At 51.4% G+C, this 23131-nt stretch overlaps 1 protein-coding gene across 1 annotated transcript in view; it reads left to right on the top strand.

The window, feature by feature from the left end:
• The first annotated feature begins 3198 nt into the window (after positions 1-3198).
• The window catches only part of LGR6 (leucine rich repeat containing G protein-coupled receptor 6), a 158055-nt gene continuing 138122 nt past the window's right edge, over positions 3199-23131 (top strand). The window contains exon 1 of the mRNA XM_038749426.1: positions 3199-3398. Coding sequence (XP_038605354.1) covers positions 3199-3398 — 200 coding nt within the window. The remainder of the gene's footprint in view (positions 3399-23131) is intronic.

The raw sequence follows: 23131 nt of genomic DNA, 5'->3' as shown, positions 1-23131 counted from the left end.
GGGGACCCTCTCCCCTCTGACATTTGTGTCTGGGCCGGGTGCTCCCTCTCGGATCTCTCCAGGTCTGATCGGACACCGAGATTCTCTGAATATGTGGACTCATTCAAAGCCTAGGGAGGTCCCTTTGGAAACTGGAAGCAGCAGCATAAGCCCTCAGCACAAAGGAGGGTCCTTGGAGTCCTACGGGCCAGTGCTGCAGGTTGGAATAGCTAGAGCTGACCCTGCCGGGACTGGGGGCTAGGGAGACATCTGGACTCAACAGCTCAGACTTTTTTTGTTAGCGTATTTGTTAAGCACTTATTATTTGCCAACCATTGTACTAAGCACTGTGTTAGATACGAGATAACCAGGTTGGACACAGTCCAAGTCCCACGTAGGGCTCACAACTTTAATCTCCATTTTACAGATGGGGTAACTGAGGCACAGATAAATTTTTTAATGGCATTTGTTAAGTGCTTACTATGTGCCCAGTATCATACTAAGCCCTGGGGTACACATAATAATAATTATGATATTTATTAAGTGCTTACTATGTGCCAGGCACTGTACTAATGCTGGGGTGGATAGAAACAAATAGTGTTGGATAATAATAATGATGGCATTTATTAAGCACTTACTATGTGCAAAGCACTGTTCTAAGCGCTAGGGAATTTACAAGGTGATCAGGTTGTCCCACGTGGGGCTCACAGTCTTAATCCCCATTTTAAAGAGGAGGTAACTGAGGCCCAGAGAAGTGAAGTGACTTGCCCAAAGTCACACAGCTGACCAGTGGCAGAGCCGGGATTTGAACCTATGACCTCTGACTTCAAAGCCCGGGCTCTTTCCAGTGAGCCACGCTGCTTCCCTACTTCCCAAGCGCTTAGTACAGTGCTCTGCACACAGTAAGCACTCGATAAATACGACGGAATGAATGAATGAATGAATGTAGCACTGTTCTAAGCGCTGGGAGGTTACAAGGTGATCAGGTTGCCCCCTGCGGGGCTCACAGTCTTCATCCCCATTTTACAGAGGAGGTAACTGAGGCCCAGAGAAGTGAAGTGACTTGCCCAAAATCACATAGCTGACAAGTGCGTCCACCAAGTACCCACATCAGAGCAGAAGGGCCTGCTTTCTGGGGCCCCCCGAAGTGCCCAGAGATGGCTTCGCAGCTGTCCCACGTGGGGCTCACCGTCTCAATCCCCATTTTACAGATGAGGTAACTGAGGCACAGAGAAGTGAAGTGACTTGCCCAAGGTCACACAGCAGACAAGGAGCAGAGCTGGAATTAAAACCCATGACCTCATGACTCCCAAGCCCATGCTCTGTCCACTATGCCAGAAATATAATCTAATCAGATTGGACACAGTCCATGTCCCATAGGGGGCTTAGAATCTTAATCCCCATTTTACAGAAAAGATAACTGAGGCACAGAGAAGTGAAGTGACTTGCTCAAGGTCACACAGCAGATAAGTGGAGGAGCTGGGATTAGAACCCAGGTCCTCTGACTCTCGGGCCCAGGATCTTTTCATTAGACCATGCTGCTTCCCACTTGCTGTGACAGGGCTGCTCCTGCTGTAAAACCTTCCTTCCCTCCCTGCCACCTTTCCATCGAGAAGGAGGCCCAGTGCCAGCTTTGTTCTGCCCCCCTCCCTCTCCTTCGAACTCTTCCTGGACACCTCTCTTCCACTCCCCCTGGGACCAGAGCACTGGGAACCCAGCTTGAGTCTGATTCTCTTCCCATCTCCATCTCTGCTAGCTGCTGTCTCAGCTGCTTACCACTTCTGTGCCTCAGTTTCCCCCTCACCCACTGGCCCAGGGAAAATCAGAAATGGTGCAGGGATGAGAGAGGATCAAGGCAGACAAGGAGGGAAGGGCAGCGGAAGTTGTACTATCATCAACGGGAGTAGAGCCAAGATGGTAAGGGTAGATGTAATGTGGTGGGGAGGGAGGCCTTCAGAGGAAAATAGGGAGAAGTCTGGCCTAAAGAATTCCTGGGATTTTTTTCCTAAGAAAACCTGGCCCGGGAGGATCAGATGGAGGAGAGGAGTTGCCCAAAGACATAGCACTAAGGGAAAAGTCCCCAGTTGGTCCACTGAGTCTCTCAATTGATCAAGCAATTGTATTTATTGAGCACCTACTGTGTGCAGAGCACTGTACTAAGCCACACTAAGCACTTGGGAGAGTACAATTTAACAGAGCTGGTAGACAGGTTCCCTCCCACATCGACTTACAGCCAGCTGAAACAAGGGCTTGGGCTCAGGGGCAGAAAGTATTTGCAGCTGGCCTGGGGCCTAGTGCCCTTCAGGACCCACCCCCATGTCTGCAGTCCTCGATGGGGGCTGGGGACCCAGAGAACGGAGAAGGCGAGGCCAGTTCTGGGGGTTTGACTTGAACTAGATGACAGTGACAAGCAAATGAGCATGCCCCAATCAGCTCACAGTGGCCAAAAGGAATCCAGAGCCAATCCATCTGGCCAGGTTCTTCAGGGCAAGGGGTCTCCGGCAGGAATCTAGGCAGGAAGGAACTCCGGCAGGACCACGGAGTCATTCCCAGCTGGCCTTGGGCCTTCAGGAAAGGATTGGGGTGCCAGCAGTGGGAACTCCAGTACTCCATTTCTGACTCCCAACTGGGCACCACTATGGGCAGATCCCTCCACCTGCCCTGAATCCCCCGAGCCCCTTTGGGATGGCAGACGCCGGGGTGCCGGGAAGGGCCAGCTGCCCGATCCTTGAGGAGAAGAGAGGGGGTGGGGAAGGGCCACTTCATCACCCACCTAGAAAGTCCCAGTCCATAATGTTGACCTCACTGGCCAAGCCCCAGGAGGCTGGCCCACCACGCAGGGCTCCCTTTCCTCTCCCCTCCCTGGTGTAGTGTTTCCAAACAAGTGCAGGTCTCAGGCGCCCGATTTGTTTGGTTTTTTTTTTTTTCTTTGAATGAAATTCCTGCCAGCTCGGAAGGAGGGAGAAGGGGGAGAGAGGGAGAGTGTAGAAAGTTTCCTAACTCCTCCCCTGTGTGTATCTCCCTCCCCTGCCAAGCCCCGCCAGCGAAACTCAATCAGCACGATCAGAGCACAATGCCTGCCCCGTTCTGACTGCATCTTTACCTCTCCGAGGAGCTGCTGTGCCCGAGGGGGAGCCAGCTGGGGAGGTGGGAGGGGGCAAGGAGCCGTGCCACCTGTACCCGTGGCCATCTGGTGCCAGGACCCCCACGGGGTACCCCATGATGCCCAGCTTGGCCTGGCTCTGGACTCTGCTCTTCTGTCCTGCTGTTTGGTGTGTCGGGGCCCTGGCGCTGGGCACGACCCCTGCCTGCCCCCCGCCGTGCCACTGCGAGGAGGATGGCATCATGCTGTCGGTGGATTGCGCGGAGCAGGGGCTTTCTGCTGTGCCAAGGAACCTGAACCCGTTAACAGCTTACCTGTGAGTAGAGCTGTCATTTCCTCCCTGTTGCCGCTCCGACTCACCTGATGGGTCTGTCTTTCCCCCCAGGTACCAGGCAGGCCAGCCATGGGAGTGGTGGGAGGCAGGGCAGACCCCATGCTGTCTCTATCCCTACATCCCTTCCTCAACCACCCTCTGTCATTCTCCCAGTCCCAGCAGCTCTTTCCTCTTCTTGTGGATTCCTCAGAAGCCAGAAGGAGCCTGCTGTGGTGGACCTGGTGGTGGTGGGTGGGGTGGAAGGGGATGATGAGGAAAGGGGCCCCCAGGCCGATGGACTGGAGGATTGAAGAGAGGGAGGCTGGCATCCTCTAGACTCCCTTTCAGGTTGGAGGTGGGGCTTGGTGCTTTTTCTGCTGGGGTACGTGTGTATGCGTGTGTGTGTTGGGGCCAGAATATATCGGGGCGTAATAAGTTGGGGGATCCCCAGAAAACCCTAATTCTCCACAGTCCATCCAGCTGTGGAGTCCTGGCTGCCCTGGTCCTACCTGTCCACCGAGCTGGGCTCCCTGCTCGACGGGGAGGCAGGGCAGGGGCGGGAACCAACATGCTTGCGGCTGCCCAGGTACTCTGGGGACCTGGCTGAGAGGGACATGGCCCTGGCCAGTGCCGTAGCCCTGCCTTGGGCTGTTTTTCGGGGAGAGGCAAAGGCTGCTGGACATTCAATCATATTTATTGAGCACTTACTGTGTGCAGAACACTGTACTAAGCACTTGGTAAGTGCAAGTTGGCAACATATAGAGACGGTCCCTACCCAACATTGGGCTCACAATCTAGAAGCAGGGTGGGTGAGCTCTAGGGAGGGAGGGAGGTTGGGGGAGGAGGAGAGTGGGCATCTGCCTGGGACCCAGAGTCCAGATCGTGGTCAGAGCTGGGGCAGGGAGGAGGTGGAGCTGGGTAAGACAAGTCTCCCCAGTTCCCCTCACTGTGGGAATTGGGCAAGGGGGTTAGCCACCTTGGGATCCCTAGCAGTTACTTCCCCTCCTCTGGGACCCCTCTGATCCCTATGAAGTCATAGCCCAGGAGGGACACTAATTTATGGGCTGGATCTGAGGTTGAAGAACCATTTTTAGCATTTGAGGGTGGATAGGATGAGAGGGAGTTGAGGGCAGGTGGGAGGCCCTGGAAGAGAGGGCAGTTCCCAGAGGTTGGAGAGGGGTGACCTAGCAGGAACCCACCTGTCCTAAAGTGGGGAAGGGCTGGATTCTGTTTAGCCCGGGGGCACCCAACTTGTACTTCCCAAGCACTTAGTACAGTGCTCTGCATACAGTAAGCGCTCAGTAAATATGATTGAATGAATGAATGGAGCTGGAGCTGGGACCGTGAGGTGGCAGAGGGGAGTGGGAAATGACAGAGGGGTTTGTGAGATGGGAGAGGGGGATTGCAGGGTGGCAGGGGGTTGTGAGTTGACAGAGGGGGATGGTGGAGAGGTTGGGGGACAGAGATGAATTGGAGGATGGCAGATGGAGGAGAGGAGGATTGCGGAGTGGCAGGGGGGATTGTGAGATGACGGAGGAAGAGCAGAGAACAATTTTAGGGTGGCAGGGGGCCAGAAGGAGGTTGTGGGGAAGACCAGGGGTCAAGGGTAATGCAGTTTAGGGGAGGGTTATGAGATGTGGCAGGAGAGGATGGAGAGGGATAGTGAGTGGCAAGGAGTACATGCCGCCACATTTTCCTGCCCTTCCAGGCAAGGATCTCTGCCTTCCCAGGCTCCAGGCCACCCTGCCTGCCCAGGTGACAAATTAAAGTCTGAAAGAATAAAGATTAGATTAAAGATTAAAAATTAGAGAAGAGTGGTATAGTGGATTGAGCATGGGCTGGGGAGTCAGAAGGACCTGGGTTCTAATCCCACCTCCGCCACTTGCCTGCTACATGACCTGGGGGAAATCATTTAATTTTTCTGTGCCCCAGTTACCTCAACTGTAAAATGGGGATTGACTGTGAGCCCCATCTGGGACTTGGCCTGTGTCCAAACTGATGATCTTGCACTTACCTGAACGCTTAGTGCAGGGACTGGCACATAATAAATGCTTAACAAATACCATGAAGAAGTGTTGTGTGAGGAAGTGGAGGTGGGAAAGTTGTAAATGTCGGGAGACTGAGAACTAGTGAGAAGATGGAGAATATTGGGGGTTGGCATCGACCTCTCACTGCCTTCTCTCCAAGGTCCCCGGCCCCAGCCCGTTCCCTGGCTTCTAGCTGTGGCCCCTTCCAGGGGCATCCTTGGCTTTTCATGAACTGTCACCTTCCTGGAACTCCTGTCCCGGCCCATATTTCCCACTCAGCTTCTCCTGCTTTCCAAGGGCTGGGAGGCTGGGCAGAAGTAGGACAGGAGTAGGCCAGGAGCAGGCTAGGAAGCCATACAGACCCTGGCCATATGGAGAGTCACTTTTAGAGGAGAAACAGCTGAGGCAGAGCTGATGAGTGGGATTACTAGCCATCCATTAAGAATCAGAACTAACCAGTAACATTACAGTACTATGGTGCCCATTTTCCAGAGGAGGAAATTGAGCCATGGAGAGGTAGAATCAGGTTCTGGCAAGCGGGTCTCTGGGCATCCTACCTTCTCACCCAGGGCTCTCTTCTCCTAAGTCTCTGACCCCTTTTCTAGATCTTCTTGCAGGCAGGAGCAGGAAATTTTCACCTGGGAAAGGAGGGGAAAACTGGTACAGAAATCTTTCCCTTGGTTCTAACGTCAGTCCTCCTTGCTGCAACTTCAGCCTACACTCGTTCCTGCGGAGGATGAAAAAGTCATTCATTTATGAAAGAAATAGCCTTTCACGGATTCCAAGACAGCTTTTGTGCCTCACCTTTCTCCTCTCCAAGTTAAATAATCCCAATTCCTTTAATGTTTCGTCAAGGGCCCAAATTCCTATTAGTCAGTTCATTCCACTGGTTGGAATGATAGGACACCAGCTTCCTTTCTTTACTTCCCCTGGTCCTCTGGGAGGCAGATCTGGGTTCAAACGGGACTGTCTCTAGCAGGTCTCCATGCCACATGATTGGTTTAGTGCTTAGCTTCAGCAGGCCCATGGCAGGAAACCAGGGGCTGGGCAGTCTAACACGGGGAGGAGAACCTGAGGAAGTTGGTCTGGCAATGTTTTATGCTTTGGTTTCGGAAAACTGGCCATGGAGGGTTGTTGAAGGCATTTCAGGTCACAGACAAGTGTTCTTCCCCTTGAATTCGGGATCCAGGAAGTTAACGGGTTTGAATGCCACTGGGTTCAAATCTCACAAATACCCGGGGATCCTGATGTTGGGTGGAGGGGGGAGAGAAATGTGAGACTCCTGGTTCACTTTCCAGAGAAGCAGCATGGCTCAGTGGAAAGAGCACGGGCTTTGGAGTCAGAGGTCATGGGTTCGAATCCTGACTGTCAATTGTCCTCTGTGTGACTTTGGGTGAGTCACTTCACTTCTCTGTGCCTCAGTTCCCTCATCTGTAAAATTGGGATGATGACTGTGAGCCCCCCGTGGGACAACCTGATCACCTTGTAACTCCCCAGCGCTTAGAACAGTATTATTATTACTTTCATCTCCTCCCAGATCCTTTGGGGGACCCTCAAGAAGCAAGACCCTGAGGGAGGAAGGGAAGGGGAGGGAGAGACCAGAAAGAAGAAGAGGAATCAAGATTACTATGAAGGGAGTCTCTAGATCACTGAATGAACCCTAGAAATTGAGAAAATCTTGCACATAGTAATAATTGTGGTATTTGTTAAGCACTCATAATGTGCCAACCACTGTACTAAGCTGTGGGTTAGTACAAGAGATACAAGAGAATCAGGTCCCACATGGGACTCACAGTCTAAGTAGGAGAGAAAACAGCTATTGAATCCCCATTTTGTAGATGAGGGAACTAAGGCACAAAGAAGTTGAATGACTTGCCCAAGGTCACCCAACAGGCAAGTGGCAGAGCAGGGATAAGAACCCAGGGCCTCTGATTCCCAGGCAACATTGCTTCTCTAGGACATAATACACCTAGTCATCTGGGTCCATGGTGGAGGAATCCATGGAGGAGATGGGCCAGAGGTGTATGTGGGAGTGTTGGAGAGGAGGTCAAAATGGGAAACACATGAATAAAAGGAGGATTTATTAATAATGGTGGTATTTGTTAAGTGCTTACTATGTGCAAAGCACTGTTCTAAGCGCTGGGGGGGATACAAGGTGATCAGGTTGTCCCACTTGGGGCTCACAGTCTTTATCCCCATTTTACAGATGAGGTAACTGAGGAACAGAGAAGTTAAGTGGCTTGCCCAAGGTCACACAGCTGACAAATGGCAGAGTCAGGATTCGAACCCATGACCTTATTACTCTTTTGAAGGGCATTTTACAGGGAGAAGAAACACCCTGGCACTAAGAAATTCAAGTTCAACTTTTGACACCCCCTCTGGCTCTGTGCCTTGATTCTGCCAAGCAGCAACTCCCACAGTGCCCCATTCCAAGCCCAGCAGGCCCATTGGCCAAAGGCTTGGGAGGAGACTCTTAGTGTGGACTCCTGTGGACTAATCCCTAGGGAAAGGCTCTCACCATCTTGAAATAGCTCTTGGGACAAGGAGACAAAGATCTGAAAAGAGAAGACAGGTAATCATCTTCGCATCTGTCCTTCGGGCCTCAGTTTCCCCAGGAAAGGAGGTTGTTGGTGCCAAATGTCCTCTTGGGGGAGGGGGAGATGTCCGATGAGATTATGTCCAGAATGGAGGGACCAGAGAGAGAAATGGTGTGGTGGTGGGCAGGTATGGGGAGGGAACAGTTTACTCCTGGTAGCTCACGTTTCCCAAAGAGAAGGCATTTTCTTTCCCCTGGGTCTATCACTGTTCACCCTTAGGGAAGGAAGGGAAGAGGTTGGGGAAGAAGAAAGAGCAGTTCTGGAGGGCATTACAGATTCTGAGTTGATACTTGGAATTTCACAGGAAGACCAGAAATTTGGACAAGAGCTGTGACTTGACAGAGGTTGATGGTCCTGACTCCTCCCCCTCCCTCCAGCTCCTGCTGCCCTCTAATCTTGAAGAGGGCTGCAATCCAGGTCGCTGAACACGGGTGGTCACCAAGACCCTGGAGGAGCTCACCTTCCAATGACAGGCACCCTCAGGGCCTTCAAGAGCTCTGAGACCTTTTTATTTATTTATATTAACGTCTGTCGACCCCTCTAGTCTGTAAAATCATTGTGGGCAGTGAACATGTCTGTTACATTGTTATATTGTACTCTCCCAAGGGTTTAGTACAGTGCTCTGCACACAATAAGAACTCAATGAATACGATTGACTGACTGACTTGCTGACTAATCGAGGATTGGTGGCAGGGAAAAAAGAGGGGCGGCAGGCCCGGAACAGGGTTACACAGTTTTCCTTTTGATTCGTCTCCACTCCAGAATAGTTTTACAAATCGTTTCTGTCAGACTGCCACCCCCATTAGAGGTATGTTCCTTGGGGTCAGAAAAAGTCTTGTTCATGTTATTCTCTTCCAAGTGCTTAGTGCAGTGATCTGCACTCAGGTTCTCAATAACTAAAATTGATTGATTCATCAATTGATTGACTGGCCTCCAGGCTTTCCCTGGAATCCCAAATCTCTTCTTCTGTCACTTCTCAGTTGTAAGGTCAGTGGTCTCTTCAGCAGTCACGTTGTCCGTGTCCCCATCTCTATATGGGAACACACTGCCACATGTTCCAGCATATCACCCACTACATAGACAGGAAGTTCTTTCATCATATCTATCCTCAATCACCGCAGCTTCTGTGTAACCTGTTTTCTCTTAAGGAGACGAGTGGCTGCCCACTCTCTTCAGGACAGACATGGGTGGTGACTTCCAGAAAACCAGAGGGGCCGCAGTCTAACTTAGCAGGGGAGAGTGGCTTGGTGGAAAACGAAATCTGAAGCATTCATCTTTGTTTGCAGCATTTTATGCTTTGTGAGGCAACTGTGAGTTTGGGGACTTGATTTGAGTTTATCATCACTTGGAAATGTGCAGGGTGAATTGATACGTAAGTAAGAAAATGAGAACTCCTCCCTGTCTGGATGGGCATAGCCTGAGACTCGGAGGTTTAGGTGGTTGGGACACATGGAAAAACCTGTTAGGAAATAAAGGGCAGAAAGTGCTTGGAGACAGGGTCATGGAATAATAATGATGATATTTGTTAAGCGCTTATTATGTGCCAAGCACTATTCTAAGCATTGAAATATGGAAGATGGGAGCCTGGGGGCAGTGAAAGCCCAGGGATACACAAGATGTTTCTGTTTTGTTAGAATGTTTTTCTGGGACTTGGTGAGCTCTGCTGATCCTCAGAGGCAGGTGCAATCGTTCCTAAAGGCTGAGAGATGAGAAGTTGATTTTCTGCTTCTGACCCCTGCTCCCGCCCCAACTCCTCCTTGGACACTCACCTTTTCCCATCAGAAGCAGCTCAGTAATGTGGGACAACTCTCAAGTGCCACAGCAGCTCGTCCCGAGATACCCTGGGATCGGGACCATGAATGTTTGAATCTGATCTCCCTGGGTTTGGGTCAGAACCAGTTCAGCCCAGATCACCCAGAAATTTGGGCTTGGGGTCAATAGGGTTCATCCTGGCCCTGGACTGTGGCATCCAAAGAAAGTTGGGACCAGAAGGGAGGTAGGTCAATCTGGAAGTGTGCTTGGAGCAAAGATTCAGGTGTGCTGCCCTGTGCAGTTGCCCCATGGGCTGCTGGAAAGAGTGGCTGTCCCCCAGTACCGTGTAACAGTACTGAAACCCTATAACCAGTAGGAACTGGTGGAGATGGGTGCGGGAAGACTCTGGGTTACAGGGGGTAACCCAACCCACCCTCATTGTCTTAGGATCTGCAAAACCAACCTGGCCGTCGCCTGGGTATCAGTGTTGGCTGAAGACCTAGACTGTGAACTCCATGACTGTGTCTACCAACTCTACAGCACTCTCCCAAATGCTTAGTATAGAGTTCTGCACAGAGTAAGCGCTCAATATATACTACTGATCGTAGTTGATTGAATCAATCAATCAATCGTATTTATTGAGCACTTACTGTGTGCAGAGCACTGTACTAAGTGCTTGGGAAGTACAAGTTGGCAACATATAGAGACAGTCCCTACCCAACAGTGGGCTCACAGTCTATAAGGGGGAGACAGAGAACAAAAACCAAACATACTAACAAAATAAAATAAATAGAACAGATATGTAAAAGTAAAATAAATAAATAGAGTAATAAATATGTACAAACATATATACATATAGACAGGTGCTGTGGGGAAGGGAAGGAGGTAAGATGAGGGGGATGGAGAGGGGGACGAGGGGGAGAGGAATGAAGGGTCTCTGGGCCCTAACTGTGGGTTTGGAGTTACTAGTTCACAGGTTTACAGCGCTGGTTCGGTATCCCAAGCTCCTGATTCATCTCCCAGGATCTACGGGCCAAGGATGATCTAAAGCCGGTCCAGAATTCCCCATCATAACCCTACTTGGTCCTTCGGGTCCCCAGCTTCTACCCTGCTAGCCAAGGCTGAAGAAAGGGGCACGAGGTGCTAAATAATAATAATGATGGCATTTATTAAGCGCTTACTATGTGCAAAGCACTGTTCTAAGCGCTGGTGGAAAATGAGAAGAAAAGATGAAACATCAATAACTCACTATACATATGTACATATGTAGTAAATATTATTTACTAAGCATTTATTAGGTGCGGAACACTGAACTAAACACTAGGAAAGGTTGCATGGGTGGGAATTAGACACCGGTCCTCAATCTTGAGGGGATTGGAGACAGGTGGAGGAGCACTGTAGCAGTTAAACACTAAAATGCGAGCCCTCTGTTGGGTAGGGACTGTCTCGATATGTTTCCGAATTGTACTTTCCAAGCGCTTAGTACAGTGCTCTGCACACCGTAAGCGCTCAATAAATACGACTGAATGAATGGTTGCGATGGCGAGGAGCAATGCAGTGTGCCAGATTCACCACCAGCAAGAGGGAGTAGCTCTTTGCCACGTGCCAGAAGAAGAGGGATGGGGGAGCGGGTGCCATCTTGGTTGACATTTGGCTCCATCATCATCAATCGTATTTACTGAGTGCTTACTGTGTGCAGAGCACTGTACTAAGCGCTTGGGAAGTACACCAGTTTTCTGTAACCCCCCAATCAGAGGGCTATTTCTGTCTTCAGTGGCATCCCCTAGAGTGCAACCCCCCCCAGCCCCACACCTCTTAGAGACGTTTGCATATTTATTGAGCTCCTACTGTTAGGACTTACTGAGGAATTCAGGCCCAGCTCTCTCTCTGTGTGACCTCCAGCAAATGGCTAAACCTCTCTGGGTGGGCCCCTGTCAGGAGACCCCGGGGGGCAGGAGCAGGGAGCCATCCAGAGATGTGTTCTCTTCTGGGTGGCTGAGTTGGGGGAGAGGGCTGGCAGACGGGGGCGGCCTTGGGAGCGGGGTGGCTAGTGGGGAAGAGCCATTCTCTCTCTTCCTCCCTTCAAGGCCCTACTGAGAGCTCACCTCCTTCAGGAGGCCTTCCCAGACTGAGCCCCCTCCTTCCTCTCCCCCCTCCTCCCCATCCCCCTGCCCTACCTCCTTCCCCTCCCCACGGCACCTGCATATATGTTTGTAGAGATTCATTACTGTACTGTAGAGAAGCAGTGTGGCTCAGTGGAAAGAGCCCGGGCTTTGGAGTCAGAGGTCATGGGTTCGAATCCCGGCTCCACCACAAGTTTGCTGTGTGACCTCGGGCAAGTCACTTAACTTCTCTGAGCCTCAGTTACCTCATCTGTAAAAATGGGGATTAAGACTGTGAGCCCCACGTGGGACAACTTGATCACACTGTATCCCCCCAGAGCTTAGAACAGTGCTTTGCACATAGTAAGCGCTTAACAAATGCCATCATCATTATTATTATTACTCTATTTTACTTGTACATATTTGCTATTCTATTTTATTTTGTTAATATGTTTAGTTTTGTTGTCTGTGTCCCCCTTCTAGACTGTGAGCCCGCTGTTGGGTAGGGACCGTCTCTACCTGTTGCCAACTTGTACTTCCCAAGCGCTCGGTCCAGTGCTCTGCACACAGTAATTGCTCAATAAATACGATTGATTGATTGATTCTCGGAATGCAGCACCCAGAGGGGCCTCCCGTCCCAACCTAGCTCCGCTCCGCTCCGGAGCAGGAGGAAGGGAGCTGGGCCTGTCTGTCGGAGGGTGAGCCCGGAGGCAGGGAGAAAACCTCTGAGTTCAAAGGGAAGGCAGGGCGGAACCGTTGGGTCTCTGAGAAGGAAACAAAGCCCCGAGCGAGCGAAAAAGGAAACGTCTTCGTCCTGGCAGCGGGTGCAGGGCGGGCCAGGGCGGGGTGCGGCGGCTCAGAAGAAAGGCTGTTGCAGGAATGGGGAGGGAGCCTCTTGCCCTGCCTCCCTACTGGCGCCCACCTGGTTCTCCGGGCTGTGCCTCACCCGGGCCCAGCCTGCGGCCCAGGGAGCACCTGGGGGAACAGAGGGAGTCCATGCCTGGGAGTCGGAGACCTTCTGCTTCCTCCAGATCCCACCCCTGCCAGCCCCACACTTCCCACTTCTTTCACGGGGGAAGACCGTGCCCATGTCTCTTGGTTTAAGGACCAACTGGAAAAGGGACTGATCAGGATGAGCCGAGGATAGGAGGACTGAGGTGGCATCCTTTTCGGGTGCTGCGTGACCTGGAATCCATTTCTTCCCCTCTCTGGACATCCCCCTGGAGATCTAGGAGGCTGCCAGTCAGGTGGTTTGAAATCCTAGGGTGGGTCCAGAGACAGACTAGACTAGGCCATACCCCAAAGCCCAAAGCACCTTAGTGCTAGGGAACGCACCCTAATCGTGAGCCTGTGCCCCCTCCTTTCCTGCAGCCCTGATGTCTCCCCCAGTCAGACCAGTGGAACCTCTGCTGAGGCGGGACAGAGCCCTAGGGTCTCAATGCTTTTGGCCTAAGCCAGGGAGAGGACAAATTTAGTCAGAAACGGGGGAGCAGTTTTAGAGCTGGTGAGAGGGCATGGTGGACAGGGGAGAGCTATGGAGTTAGCACTGCTTTCTGCCAGGCTAGGCAGCAGGGGGAGGTGGAGACCAGCTGCCTGGGGGCATTACACCTAGGAAGCTGTGGTTTCCTCTGTCTCCCCACACTTCATTTCCCCTCCTGGCCCCTTCCCGGCCCAGCCTGCCAGTCATGGTCCCAGGACATGGTGGGCTCCCACTTGTCTCTGGGCTGGGAAGCGGCAGCTGAGAGAGAGGCCCCCTGTTTCTTCTCCTCACCACAGCTCCTAATTCTAATTCTGGAGGCTCAGAGTTGGGGAAGAGGCTAATGCCAGGCAAACTAGCCACCCAGCCCTGAAATCTTGGCCTGACCTCCCTCTACACTTTCCTGAGGCCCCAAACCCCGAGAAGTTGGTGTGGCAAGGGAGTCCCGAAAGCCCCTCTCTTTCGGGAGTTCTGTCAGTTGTCAGGTGGAGCTTGGGGGAGCTGGGGGAGAGGAGTGGGGAAGCTTGGAGGAGGCTTCGGGTTCTGCCACGATCTCCCTCTCCTTTCTGTCTGGCAGCTGGCCCTCCATAGCAGTAGCTGTAGCTGCCTGTTCTGCTGTTGTGCAGCTTTGACCCTTGCCCAGCTAATAGCCCCTCCCCAGACCTTCTTCTCTGAGGACAGTCAGGAGAGTGGCATTCCCGAGCCCCAAATGGGATAGAACTACTGGCACCCCAGACCAGACCAGTACTAGAGAAACCAGGCCCATGGAGAAGAGGGGGAGAGGGCTCCTGGCTGTCCCCCCCCTCCCAGTCCAGAGGAGCAGAGCTGTGGTGTCCTGGAGTCTCAGCTCCTTCCTGTCTGGATGGAGGGCAGACTGTCCCCGGGAGAGCCGTTGGGGCGGAGGGGGCAATTGCCCCTTTGGACAGCAGAGCTGGGGGTGGAGGGGAGGACTAGCAGAGAAAGGGGAGTGAGAAGAGGGGAGGAACCCACTCTGTGTGATTTCAGTGGAGATGAGATCATGCTCAGAGCCCCAGGCACAGAGAGAGGAGGAGCTGGAAGGGGGCCCTGGGACCCTCTAGGTTACAGCAAGGTAATGGGCCTCCTGCCCCCTTCTCCCTGTGGTCTATCCTAACCCACTCAGCAGGATGGGCGTCCCACCTCTATCCCCTCACCCCAGCCAACCCCCTGCAGAAACAGAGGTGGGGGCTGCTCATCCCCCAGGTTGAGGCCCCCATCACCATGCTATCTGCTGCAGAGCTGATTCCGACTCTGGTTTCAGGCCAGAGGCTCCACCCTGCTCCTCTGCTCTCCTTGGTTTGGGACAGAGGCTAGTGAAGAGGCCTGGAGGCTGGGTTGGAGGAATGGGAAGGCCAGAGAAGAATATGGAGGTTTGGGGACCCAGAGCTCGGGACCCCCGTTGTTTTTAAGTCCTTGAAGGGAAGATGATTGTCAACTCTTTCCGCTTTGTCCTCTTCGGCACAGAACTAGAGGGGATGGGCTGATGTTGCAGCAGGAGGGAGTGAGGTGATGAAGTGACATACCGGGAAAAAAAGACACTGGAATGGGTGACCTAAGGAGGTTATGGGCTCTCCTTCTTGAGTAGTAAGAGTAGCTTCCATGTCTCTCCATCTGGGCTGGAGTGTGTGCTTCCTTGGAAGAAGAAGTTTCCTTTCAGCACTAGGTATGGACATACGTTTTGATTTACTGTGGGTACTGTGGTTGCAGGTGGCACAGACCAAGGAAAGAAGAATTGACACTGCCTTCCAGGCAGGGTAGAGTCAGCCACGTAAATACAGCAGAAACACAAAACACAAGTACTGTGTAGTGTGACAGTAAAACATTTACAGAGTCAAAAGGACCACACAGTTGAGAAGTAAACACATCCTCCTCAGAGTTGCACACGAATACTAAGGGGTTATGGGAGAGATCGGAATGACAGGAACCAGGTGGATTAATCTGGGAAGACTTCTTGGAGGTAGTGGGGCTTTAGGGTTCTGAAGGAGGGGAAGGAAGTGGTTGGGCAAAGCAGGGAGGATGTTCTAGGTTAGAGGCTGGTGAATGGCAGGAGGGACAGGAGCAGGATGTCTGGGTTCCATTCCCACTTCCAGTGGAACTCATCTGGCTGTCTCAGGAGCAGGCAGGTAGACAAAAAAGGCTCCTCCTCCCTTCCGATCAAGCGATCAATTGCTCCCCAGCATCCGGAACAGCTGTGGGGGCGGGAAGTGGGGAGTGGTGTGGGTAGGGGTCCTGGGACTGTGGGTCTTGAGCCAGGATGAGCCAGTAAACCAATCCCCCGCCTTTGTGCCTTTAGAGGGAGGATCGGGAGGTGAGGGGGAGAGGAGACTATTGTGTGAGACAAAAGGCGGTGAGAACACAGGAATGGGGACACCGGGCAGCCCGCTCCTCTGCTTCCTCTGCACAGGGGGAACAGACCCTCTTTCAGGCCTAGGCTCGAGCCCTGACCCTTCGGGGCCACAGGACAGACAGTGTGGGGAGAGCAAATCTCTTGCCCGGCCCCCACCTCCCTTATGCCAGGGCACTAACTTAGCCTGTGTCCCTTCTGGTCAGGACCTGTCGGGGAGCCAGAAACTAGCGGCTCTATCCTTTCTGGGAAGCAGCGTGGCATAGTGGATAGAGCACGGGCCTGGAATTCAGAAAGTCATGGTTTCTAATCCCGGCTCTGCCACTTGTCTACTGAGAGACCTTGGGCAAGTCACTTCACTTCTCTGTGCCTCAGTTACCTCATCTGTAAAATGGGGATTGAGACCCTGAGCTCCGTCGTGAAGAGACTGTGTCCAACTTGGTTTGCTTGTATCCACCCCAGCGCGTAGTACAGTGCCTGGCCCCCCACCCTACCTCGTTCCCCTCCCCACAGCACCTGTATATATATTTGTACAGATTTATCACTTTATTTATTTTACTTGTACATATTTACTATTCTATTTATTTTGTTAATGATGTGCATTTAGCTTTAATTCTATCTGTTCTGATGACTTTGATACCTGTCTCCATGTTTTGTTTTGTTGTCTGTCTCCCACCTTCCAGACTGTGAGCCCATTGATGGGTAGGGACCATCTCTATATGTTGCCAACTTGTACTTCCCAAGTGCTTAGTACAGTGCTCTGCACAAAAATGAATGAGTGCTTACCGGACCTCTGAGGGCCCTAGGCTGTCCATGGTGACTGCAGAGAGTCAACACCAACTCCAGCTCTTTCCTGAACCTACCAATCCCGGGGAGATGGCAAGATTCAGAGTCCTCTCTCCCACCTGGGGTTTGTGCTGCTGGTCTGAGCACCTGGAAACGAAGGGGCAGAGACCCCCGCAACATCCAAAATACCTTGAGGTTCCTTGGGATCAAGCAGCATCTAGGGCCAGACAACTAGTCCCCTGCGGTATCAGCCGCCTCACTAACCTCTCTGCTTCCTGTATCTCTCCACTCCAGTCCTTACTTCATTCTGCTGCCCAATCATTTTTCTAAAAAAAAGCTCAGTCCGCATCTCCCTACTTCTCAAGAACCTCCAGTTTTTGCCCATCCACCGTGGTATCAAGCAAAATCTCCTTACCATTGGCTTTAAAGCATTCAATCAGCTTGCCTCTTCCTACCTTACTTCACTGCTTTCTTACTACTACTACTACTACTACTACTAATAATAATAATGGCATTTATTAAGCGCTTACTATGTGCAAAGCACTGTTCTAAGTGCTGGGGAGGTTACAAAGTGATAAGGTTGTCCCACAGGGGGCTCACAGTCTTAATCCCCATTTTACAGATGAGGGAACTGAGGCCCAGAGAATAATAATAATAATAATGATAATAATGACATTTATTGAGCACTTACTATGTGCAAAGCATTGTTCTAAGCGCTGGGGAGGTTACAAGGTGATCAGGTTGCCCCACGGGGGATCACAGTCTTCATCCCCATTTTACAGATGAGGGAACTGAGGCCCAGAGAAGTGAAGTGACTTGCCCAAAGTCACACAGCTGACAATTGGTTGAGTCAGAATTCGAACCCATGACCTGTGACTCCAAATCCCATGCTCTTTCCACTGAGCCACACTGCTTCTCTACAAGTCAAGCGCTTAGTACAGTGCTCTGCACACAGTAAGCGCTCAATAAATATGATTGAATGAATGAATGAACTCAGCCCACAAATTTCACTCCTCTAATGCTAACCTACTCAATGTACCTCGATCTCATCTATCTCACAGCCCATATCCTTCCTCTAGCCAGGAATTCCCTCCCTCTTCATATCTGACAGACTACCCCTCTCCCCACCTTCACATCCTTATTACAATCACATCTCCAAGAGGTCTTCTCCAACTAAGTCCTCACTTCTTCTACTTTCTCTCACTTCTGTGCTCGGATCTGCACCCTTTAAGCATTTGATTTTCACCCCACCCTCATTATTCCAGCACTTAGGTACATATCTGAAATTTATTTATTTATATTAATGCCTGTCTCCCGCTCCAGTCTGTAAGGTCCTAGTGGTCAGGGAATGTGTCTACCAACTCTGAATTTTATTCTCCAAAACGCTTAATACAGTGCTCAGCACCCAGTAAGTGCTCAATAAATACCATTGATTGATTGATTGCTTAAACCCCTTAAAGCCAGTTCTGAAGATGGAGTTATCTGCAGGGTGGATTTACCCCAAACTCAGGTGGGGATTGTGGCAGGGGAGGACCAAGCCCTGAAGGGCCTTGCTGGGGATGAGTATCCTGCTACTGCTACTTTACCCCCAAATCAGGGACCGGTCCTGAACCTCTCTGTGGGGAGGGAGTAAACCTGGATTCCTAAATTCAGCTATTCTTTCCGATGTTCAAACTTTCCCAGAGTCCCAGGGCTTCCCAGGCCCCTGCACCCATTTTCATCCTCTCCTTGTTGTCTTCCCTGCCAGCTCCTCTGTTTACCTCCTGGGACAGAATTTTCTTTGATCTCAAGCACCAAATGTCCATGTGGTGTCCAGGGTGGGGTTTTATTGGGGACTGCAATCTCTTCCCTCGGAGACTCTCAGCCCCTGACCGTGCCCTCCAAAGGTCACTTTTGAGGGGCCAAGTGAAGTTAGGGTCTCTGGTCCAGGCCCAGTGGCCAGGTTGGGGAGCCTTTGAGGGGTCACCTGCAGTGGGGTGGAGGGGAACAGTGGAGTGGCCTAGTGGAAAGAAGCAGGGGCTCAGGACCCAGAGGACCTAAGTTCTAATCCTGGCTCTGCTGTGTGACCTTGGGCAAGTGACTTAAATTTGCTGTGCCTCAGTCACCTCATATGTCAAATGGGGATTAAATCTTCTTCCCTCTGATTTATACTGTGAACCCTATATGGAACAGGGACTGTGTCCTACCTGATTATCTTATATCTATCCCAGAACTTAGAACAGTGCTTGACATCTAGTAAGCACTTAACAAATGCCATTAAAAAACAAAACAAGAACAGTGGGGCAGGACTGTGTAGCCTCTCTTCTCTACATTATTCTTCTCTCTTCGCTTCTGAAATCCCACCTCCTCTAGCCAGCTTTTCCCAATTGATTCCCAAGCCCCTGAGCCTTATCATTCCTTCAGCCAACTCTAGCTCATAGGACCTTATTTACATCCTCCTTAGTGTCATGTGCACATGCCTGTTCAATTTATTTATTTTGACCACTCTGGCTATAAATATTTTTATTCATTCATTCATTCATTCATTCAATCGTATTTATTGAGCACCAAGGGGGCACTCCATAAATGCTACTACTACTATTTCTGCAGTAGGTACTCAACATATACCACTGATGGATTGATACCATAGCAGACACCAGCTCCAACCTCATCAGCAATTAGCATGTAATGCTGGAGTTGGCCTTGGGGAAATTATTTAAAATGTCTTCCATCTAGACTCACTTAGATTCCCACTCGCTTTCCAGAGCTCCTTCCCTCCCCTCCTCACCTCCTGCAATCCAGAGCCCTCTTCCACCCAGCCACTCACCCTACCCAACCTCATTCTCCACACCTTGGTGTGATTCTGACAACCGTCATAGCCCATCCTTTTCTGGGAAAAAGGTTCGGCTGCCCAACCCCACCTCTTTACTTCCATTCCCTACCTTACTGTCATCCTACAGGATCCCATTGATCCCGAGAAGTACTTCCTATGACCCCTGGAGCTCCACTCCTTGCCTTGGCATCATGGAAATTTGCAGGGCCTCTTGGGATCCTGGCCCTCAAGCATCTCTCCTGTTTTTCTCTAGTGTGAAGGAAGGAAGGCAGGGAAGGGGGTGGAGTCACCCCTCAGGCTGACCAGACTGACGTGGTGAGGGAAAGAGGGAGGAAGGACTCCTTAGCCTGTGGTGTGAGGGGGTGAGGATGGAGCTCAGTTCTCCAGCCCCCAGGTGCCCCCTTTAAGGGATTTCCCTCCCTTTGCCCAGCCTTGGCAGAGTTTGGGAAGTGCCAGAGTTACGCCGGGTGTAGCACACCCTACGTGGGCCATGATGGGGAAGAGAAGTGACACCTACCACCAGTATCCCCTTCTGCGGTCCCTCAGGCCTTCTCCTCATTCTGTCCCCAGGGTGGGGTCTGGGGTCCCTCGACCACCTGGTCCTGCCAACCACAGGCATTCAGCTGGGAAGAAGGGTGTGGGGAGCATCAGCTGGCCCCTGGAGAGGAAACCCTTAGTCCTCCAGGACTAAAGAGCAGAGCCAGTGAGGAGGACAGTCCTGGCTGTGCCCAAGTGGTAATTGGCTGTTTTTTATGGTACGTGTTAAGCACTAATTATATGTCAGACACTGTTTTAGGCCTGGGGTAAATACAAGGTAATTGGGTTGGACATAGTCCCTGTCCCACATGGGGCTCACACTCTTAATCACCATTTTACAGATGAGGGAACTGAGACACAGAGAGGATAAATGAGTCACCCAAGGTCACACAGTAGGCAAGTGGCAGAGTGGGATTAGAACCCATGTCCTTCTGACTCTCAGGCTCATGCTCTCTCAACTAGATTACACTCTCCCCTCCCCTCCTAGGATAGGCTGATTCACATCCAGGCAGGGGCTGTTTCCTGTGGGGGTGGGTGAGGCCTCAGGGCGAGGTGAGGCCTCAGGGCTAAGCTGTTGGGGTTCCAAGTTATGTTTTCTGGCTGCTGGGGGCCTGTGGGAATTCCCAGTTGAGGCTACAAGTTTCCTGGAGGGGATGTGGAGGTCTGCCACCAACCGACATTGGCCCCAGGGGTGAGGTCCTCCACCTTTCTGGACTTCAGGATTCAGAACTGGGTGTTTTGGTTTTGAATCCTGGTTCCCCTAGCTGATGATCTGAGTGACAAGAAGTTGAAATCCCCTGGGTCTCCGTGTCTCTAAGAATGCCCTTCCCTGCACATCCCAGTGGCCAGTCATCCGATTTCATACAGGGCAGTCCCCCGTCTGGTCTGATAAGGCATTAGATTCTTCTAGACTTGAGCCTGTTGTTGGGTAGGGACTGTCTCTATCTGTTGACGAATTGTACTTTCCAAGCGCTTAGTACAGAGCACACAGTAAGCGCTCAGTAAATACAAATGAATGAATTCCTTTATGCCCAGTATTTTTCTGGTCCAGAAGGAGAACACACCTCCTGCTTAGAGAACAGAGTGAGGGGACAGAGCAGGGGGCTGGATCTCTGAGATCTCAAACTCGGCAGCCTGTAGTGCTGATCTGTGTCCAAGGACCACTTACCCACTCTTTGCCCGGCTCCCCAAGCTTGCCATCACCACCCCTCCCCCGAACTGTAAAGCCTTGCCTGGCTCAGAACAAGGCCCCCCCTTTAACTGTGTTCAGCAGCCAGAAAGGAGAATGCCCATGCCCCCCGGGCAAGCAGACCGTCATGCCAACCCCCACTCCCTGGCCCTGAATGCTGAGACCTGGGGTCTCCCCCGACCCTGCCAGCCCCCTGACCCTCCCTCAGGGAGAACTGAGAGAGAACATTAGAGCATCGGCCAGATGGTCACAGAATAGGACATTTAGGGAAGCAGGCCACTAAGGTTTTGGGTGATGGGACACATGGGAGACTTTGAGGCAGCATTAAAGCAAGGTGTGAATGTGCGTCTGGTGTGTGTGAGTTTGTATGCGTGGGTAATAGAGAGAGAGAGAGAGAGAGAATACAGGGGGTTCAGCCTTTGAACACCATGACCTAAGGATTCACTGTATCCAAAACCTCATCTTTCTAAATTGGCCTTTCTTTTTAAAACCATTATCTGCCTGCACATAGCCGAGGACTTGGAATCACCCTAAAGTTTTGAAGACAGAAGTAGGATTCTCTCTCTCTCTCTCTCTCTCTCTCTCTCTCTCTCTCTCTCTCTCTCTCTCTCTCTCTCTCTTTCTTTCTCTCTCTCTCTCCCCTCTCCACCCCTCTAAGTTAACTTTTTTAGTTCAGGAGCTCCAGATTGGCTGCTGGCAATTCACTTGGAAGCTGGAGAGATGTTTAAGCCAGAAAGATTTTAGAGGCTTAGATGCTTCAGGTCAAAAGGCCCATCCTGAGGTCATTCTATCTAGTCCCCTGTCTCTGGAAAGGACTGCCCTTCACTAGTCAGATGGGTGCCAAGCTGATTAAAAATACCCAGGGGAAGAGAGTCCACAGCCTCTGTAGCCACCTGCTCTGGAGAGTCTCCCATCATCTGTTAAGAAGCTCCTAGGAGCTAACTTTGATCCCTCCTATTGCAGTTCCAGCCCATTTACTACAGTTCTGGCCTCAGTGGAAAGTGAGAACTAAACTTCCTATTATAATCCTGAGAAGTTTGATGTTGGTTATGACTCCTTTCCCCATTCCCCACCCCAGCCTTCCCTCCTCCAGGCTGGGTGCGCCCATCCACACTAAATCCTCCAGGATCCTTTCCTCACACCCCTCCCCCACTACCTCCAGTTCTGAAAACACCAGGAAGACTCAGAAGAGTTCCCGGAAAGGGTCCCAGGAAGGACAGCTGAAGCTCAGATTGGCTCCAGATCCGGCTGGGAACAGGAGCAGTCAGCTGCTGGACAGGAGATCAGAGACCCCAGGTGTCATCTGGGAAGGAAGAAGTTCTGGGCAGAGAGGCCCTAGGATTGCTGTTAATAATAATAATAATAATAATAATAATAATAATAAAATAATAATAATAATATTATTATGGTATTTTTTCAGCTCTTACTATGTGCCAGGCTCTGTACTAAGTTCTGGGGTGGATACAAGCAAATCAGGTTGGACACGGTTCCTGACCCACACGGGGCTCACAGTCTCAATCCCCATTTTACAGATGAGGTAGCTGAGGCACAGAGAAGTTAAGTGACTTGCCCAGGGTCACACAGCAGACAAGTCACGGAGTCGGGATTAGAACCCATGACTTTCTGACTCCCAGACCTGTGCCGTGTTGAACTGTTCATGGGCTGGGAAGGAAACAGCGTGGCTCACTGGAAAGAGCCCGGGCTTTGGAGTCAGAGGTCATGGGTTCAAATCCCGCTCCGCCACTTGTCAGCTGTGTGACTTTGGCCAAGTCACTTCACTTCTCTGTGCCCCGGTTACCTCATCTAGGAAATGGGGATTAAGTCTGTGAGCCCCACGTGGGACAACGTGATTATCTTGTATCTACCCCAGCGCTTAGAACAGTGCTTTGCACATAGTAAGCGCTTAATAAATGCCATTATTATTATTATTATTAATAATAAAAGATATGTCAGGCCTAGGGAGAGCAGAGGAGCCAAGGCCAGGCAAGCAGAGGGCTCGGGCTGAGGCTGGGGTGAGCAGAGGAGCTGGAATCAGGGAGAGCAGAGGGGGCAAGTCTGGGAAAAGTGGAGTCTAATTCACAGCCAAGATGCCCAG

The sequence above is a fragment of the Tachyglossus aculeatus genome, chromosome 7 (assembly GCF_015852505.1).
Source record: "Tachyglossus aculeatus isolate mTacAcu1 chromosome 7, mTacAcu1.pri, whole genome shotgun sequence".
Classification (NCBI taxonomy): domain Eukaryota; kingdom Metazoa; phylum Chordata; class Mammalia; order Monotremata; family Tachyglossidae; genus Tachyglossus; species Tachyglossus aculeatus.
The sequence above is the reverse complement of the archived record's forward strand: the minus strand, read 5'-3'. Positions and strand labels throughout refer to the sequence as shown.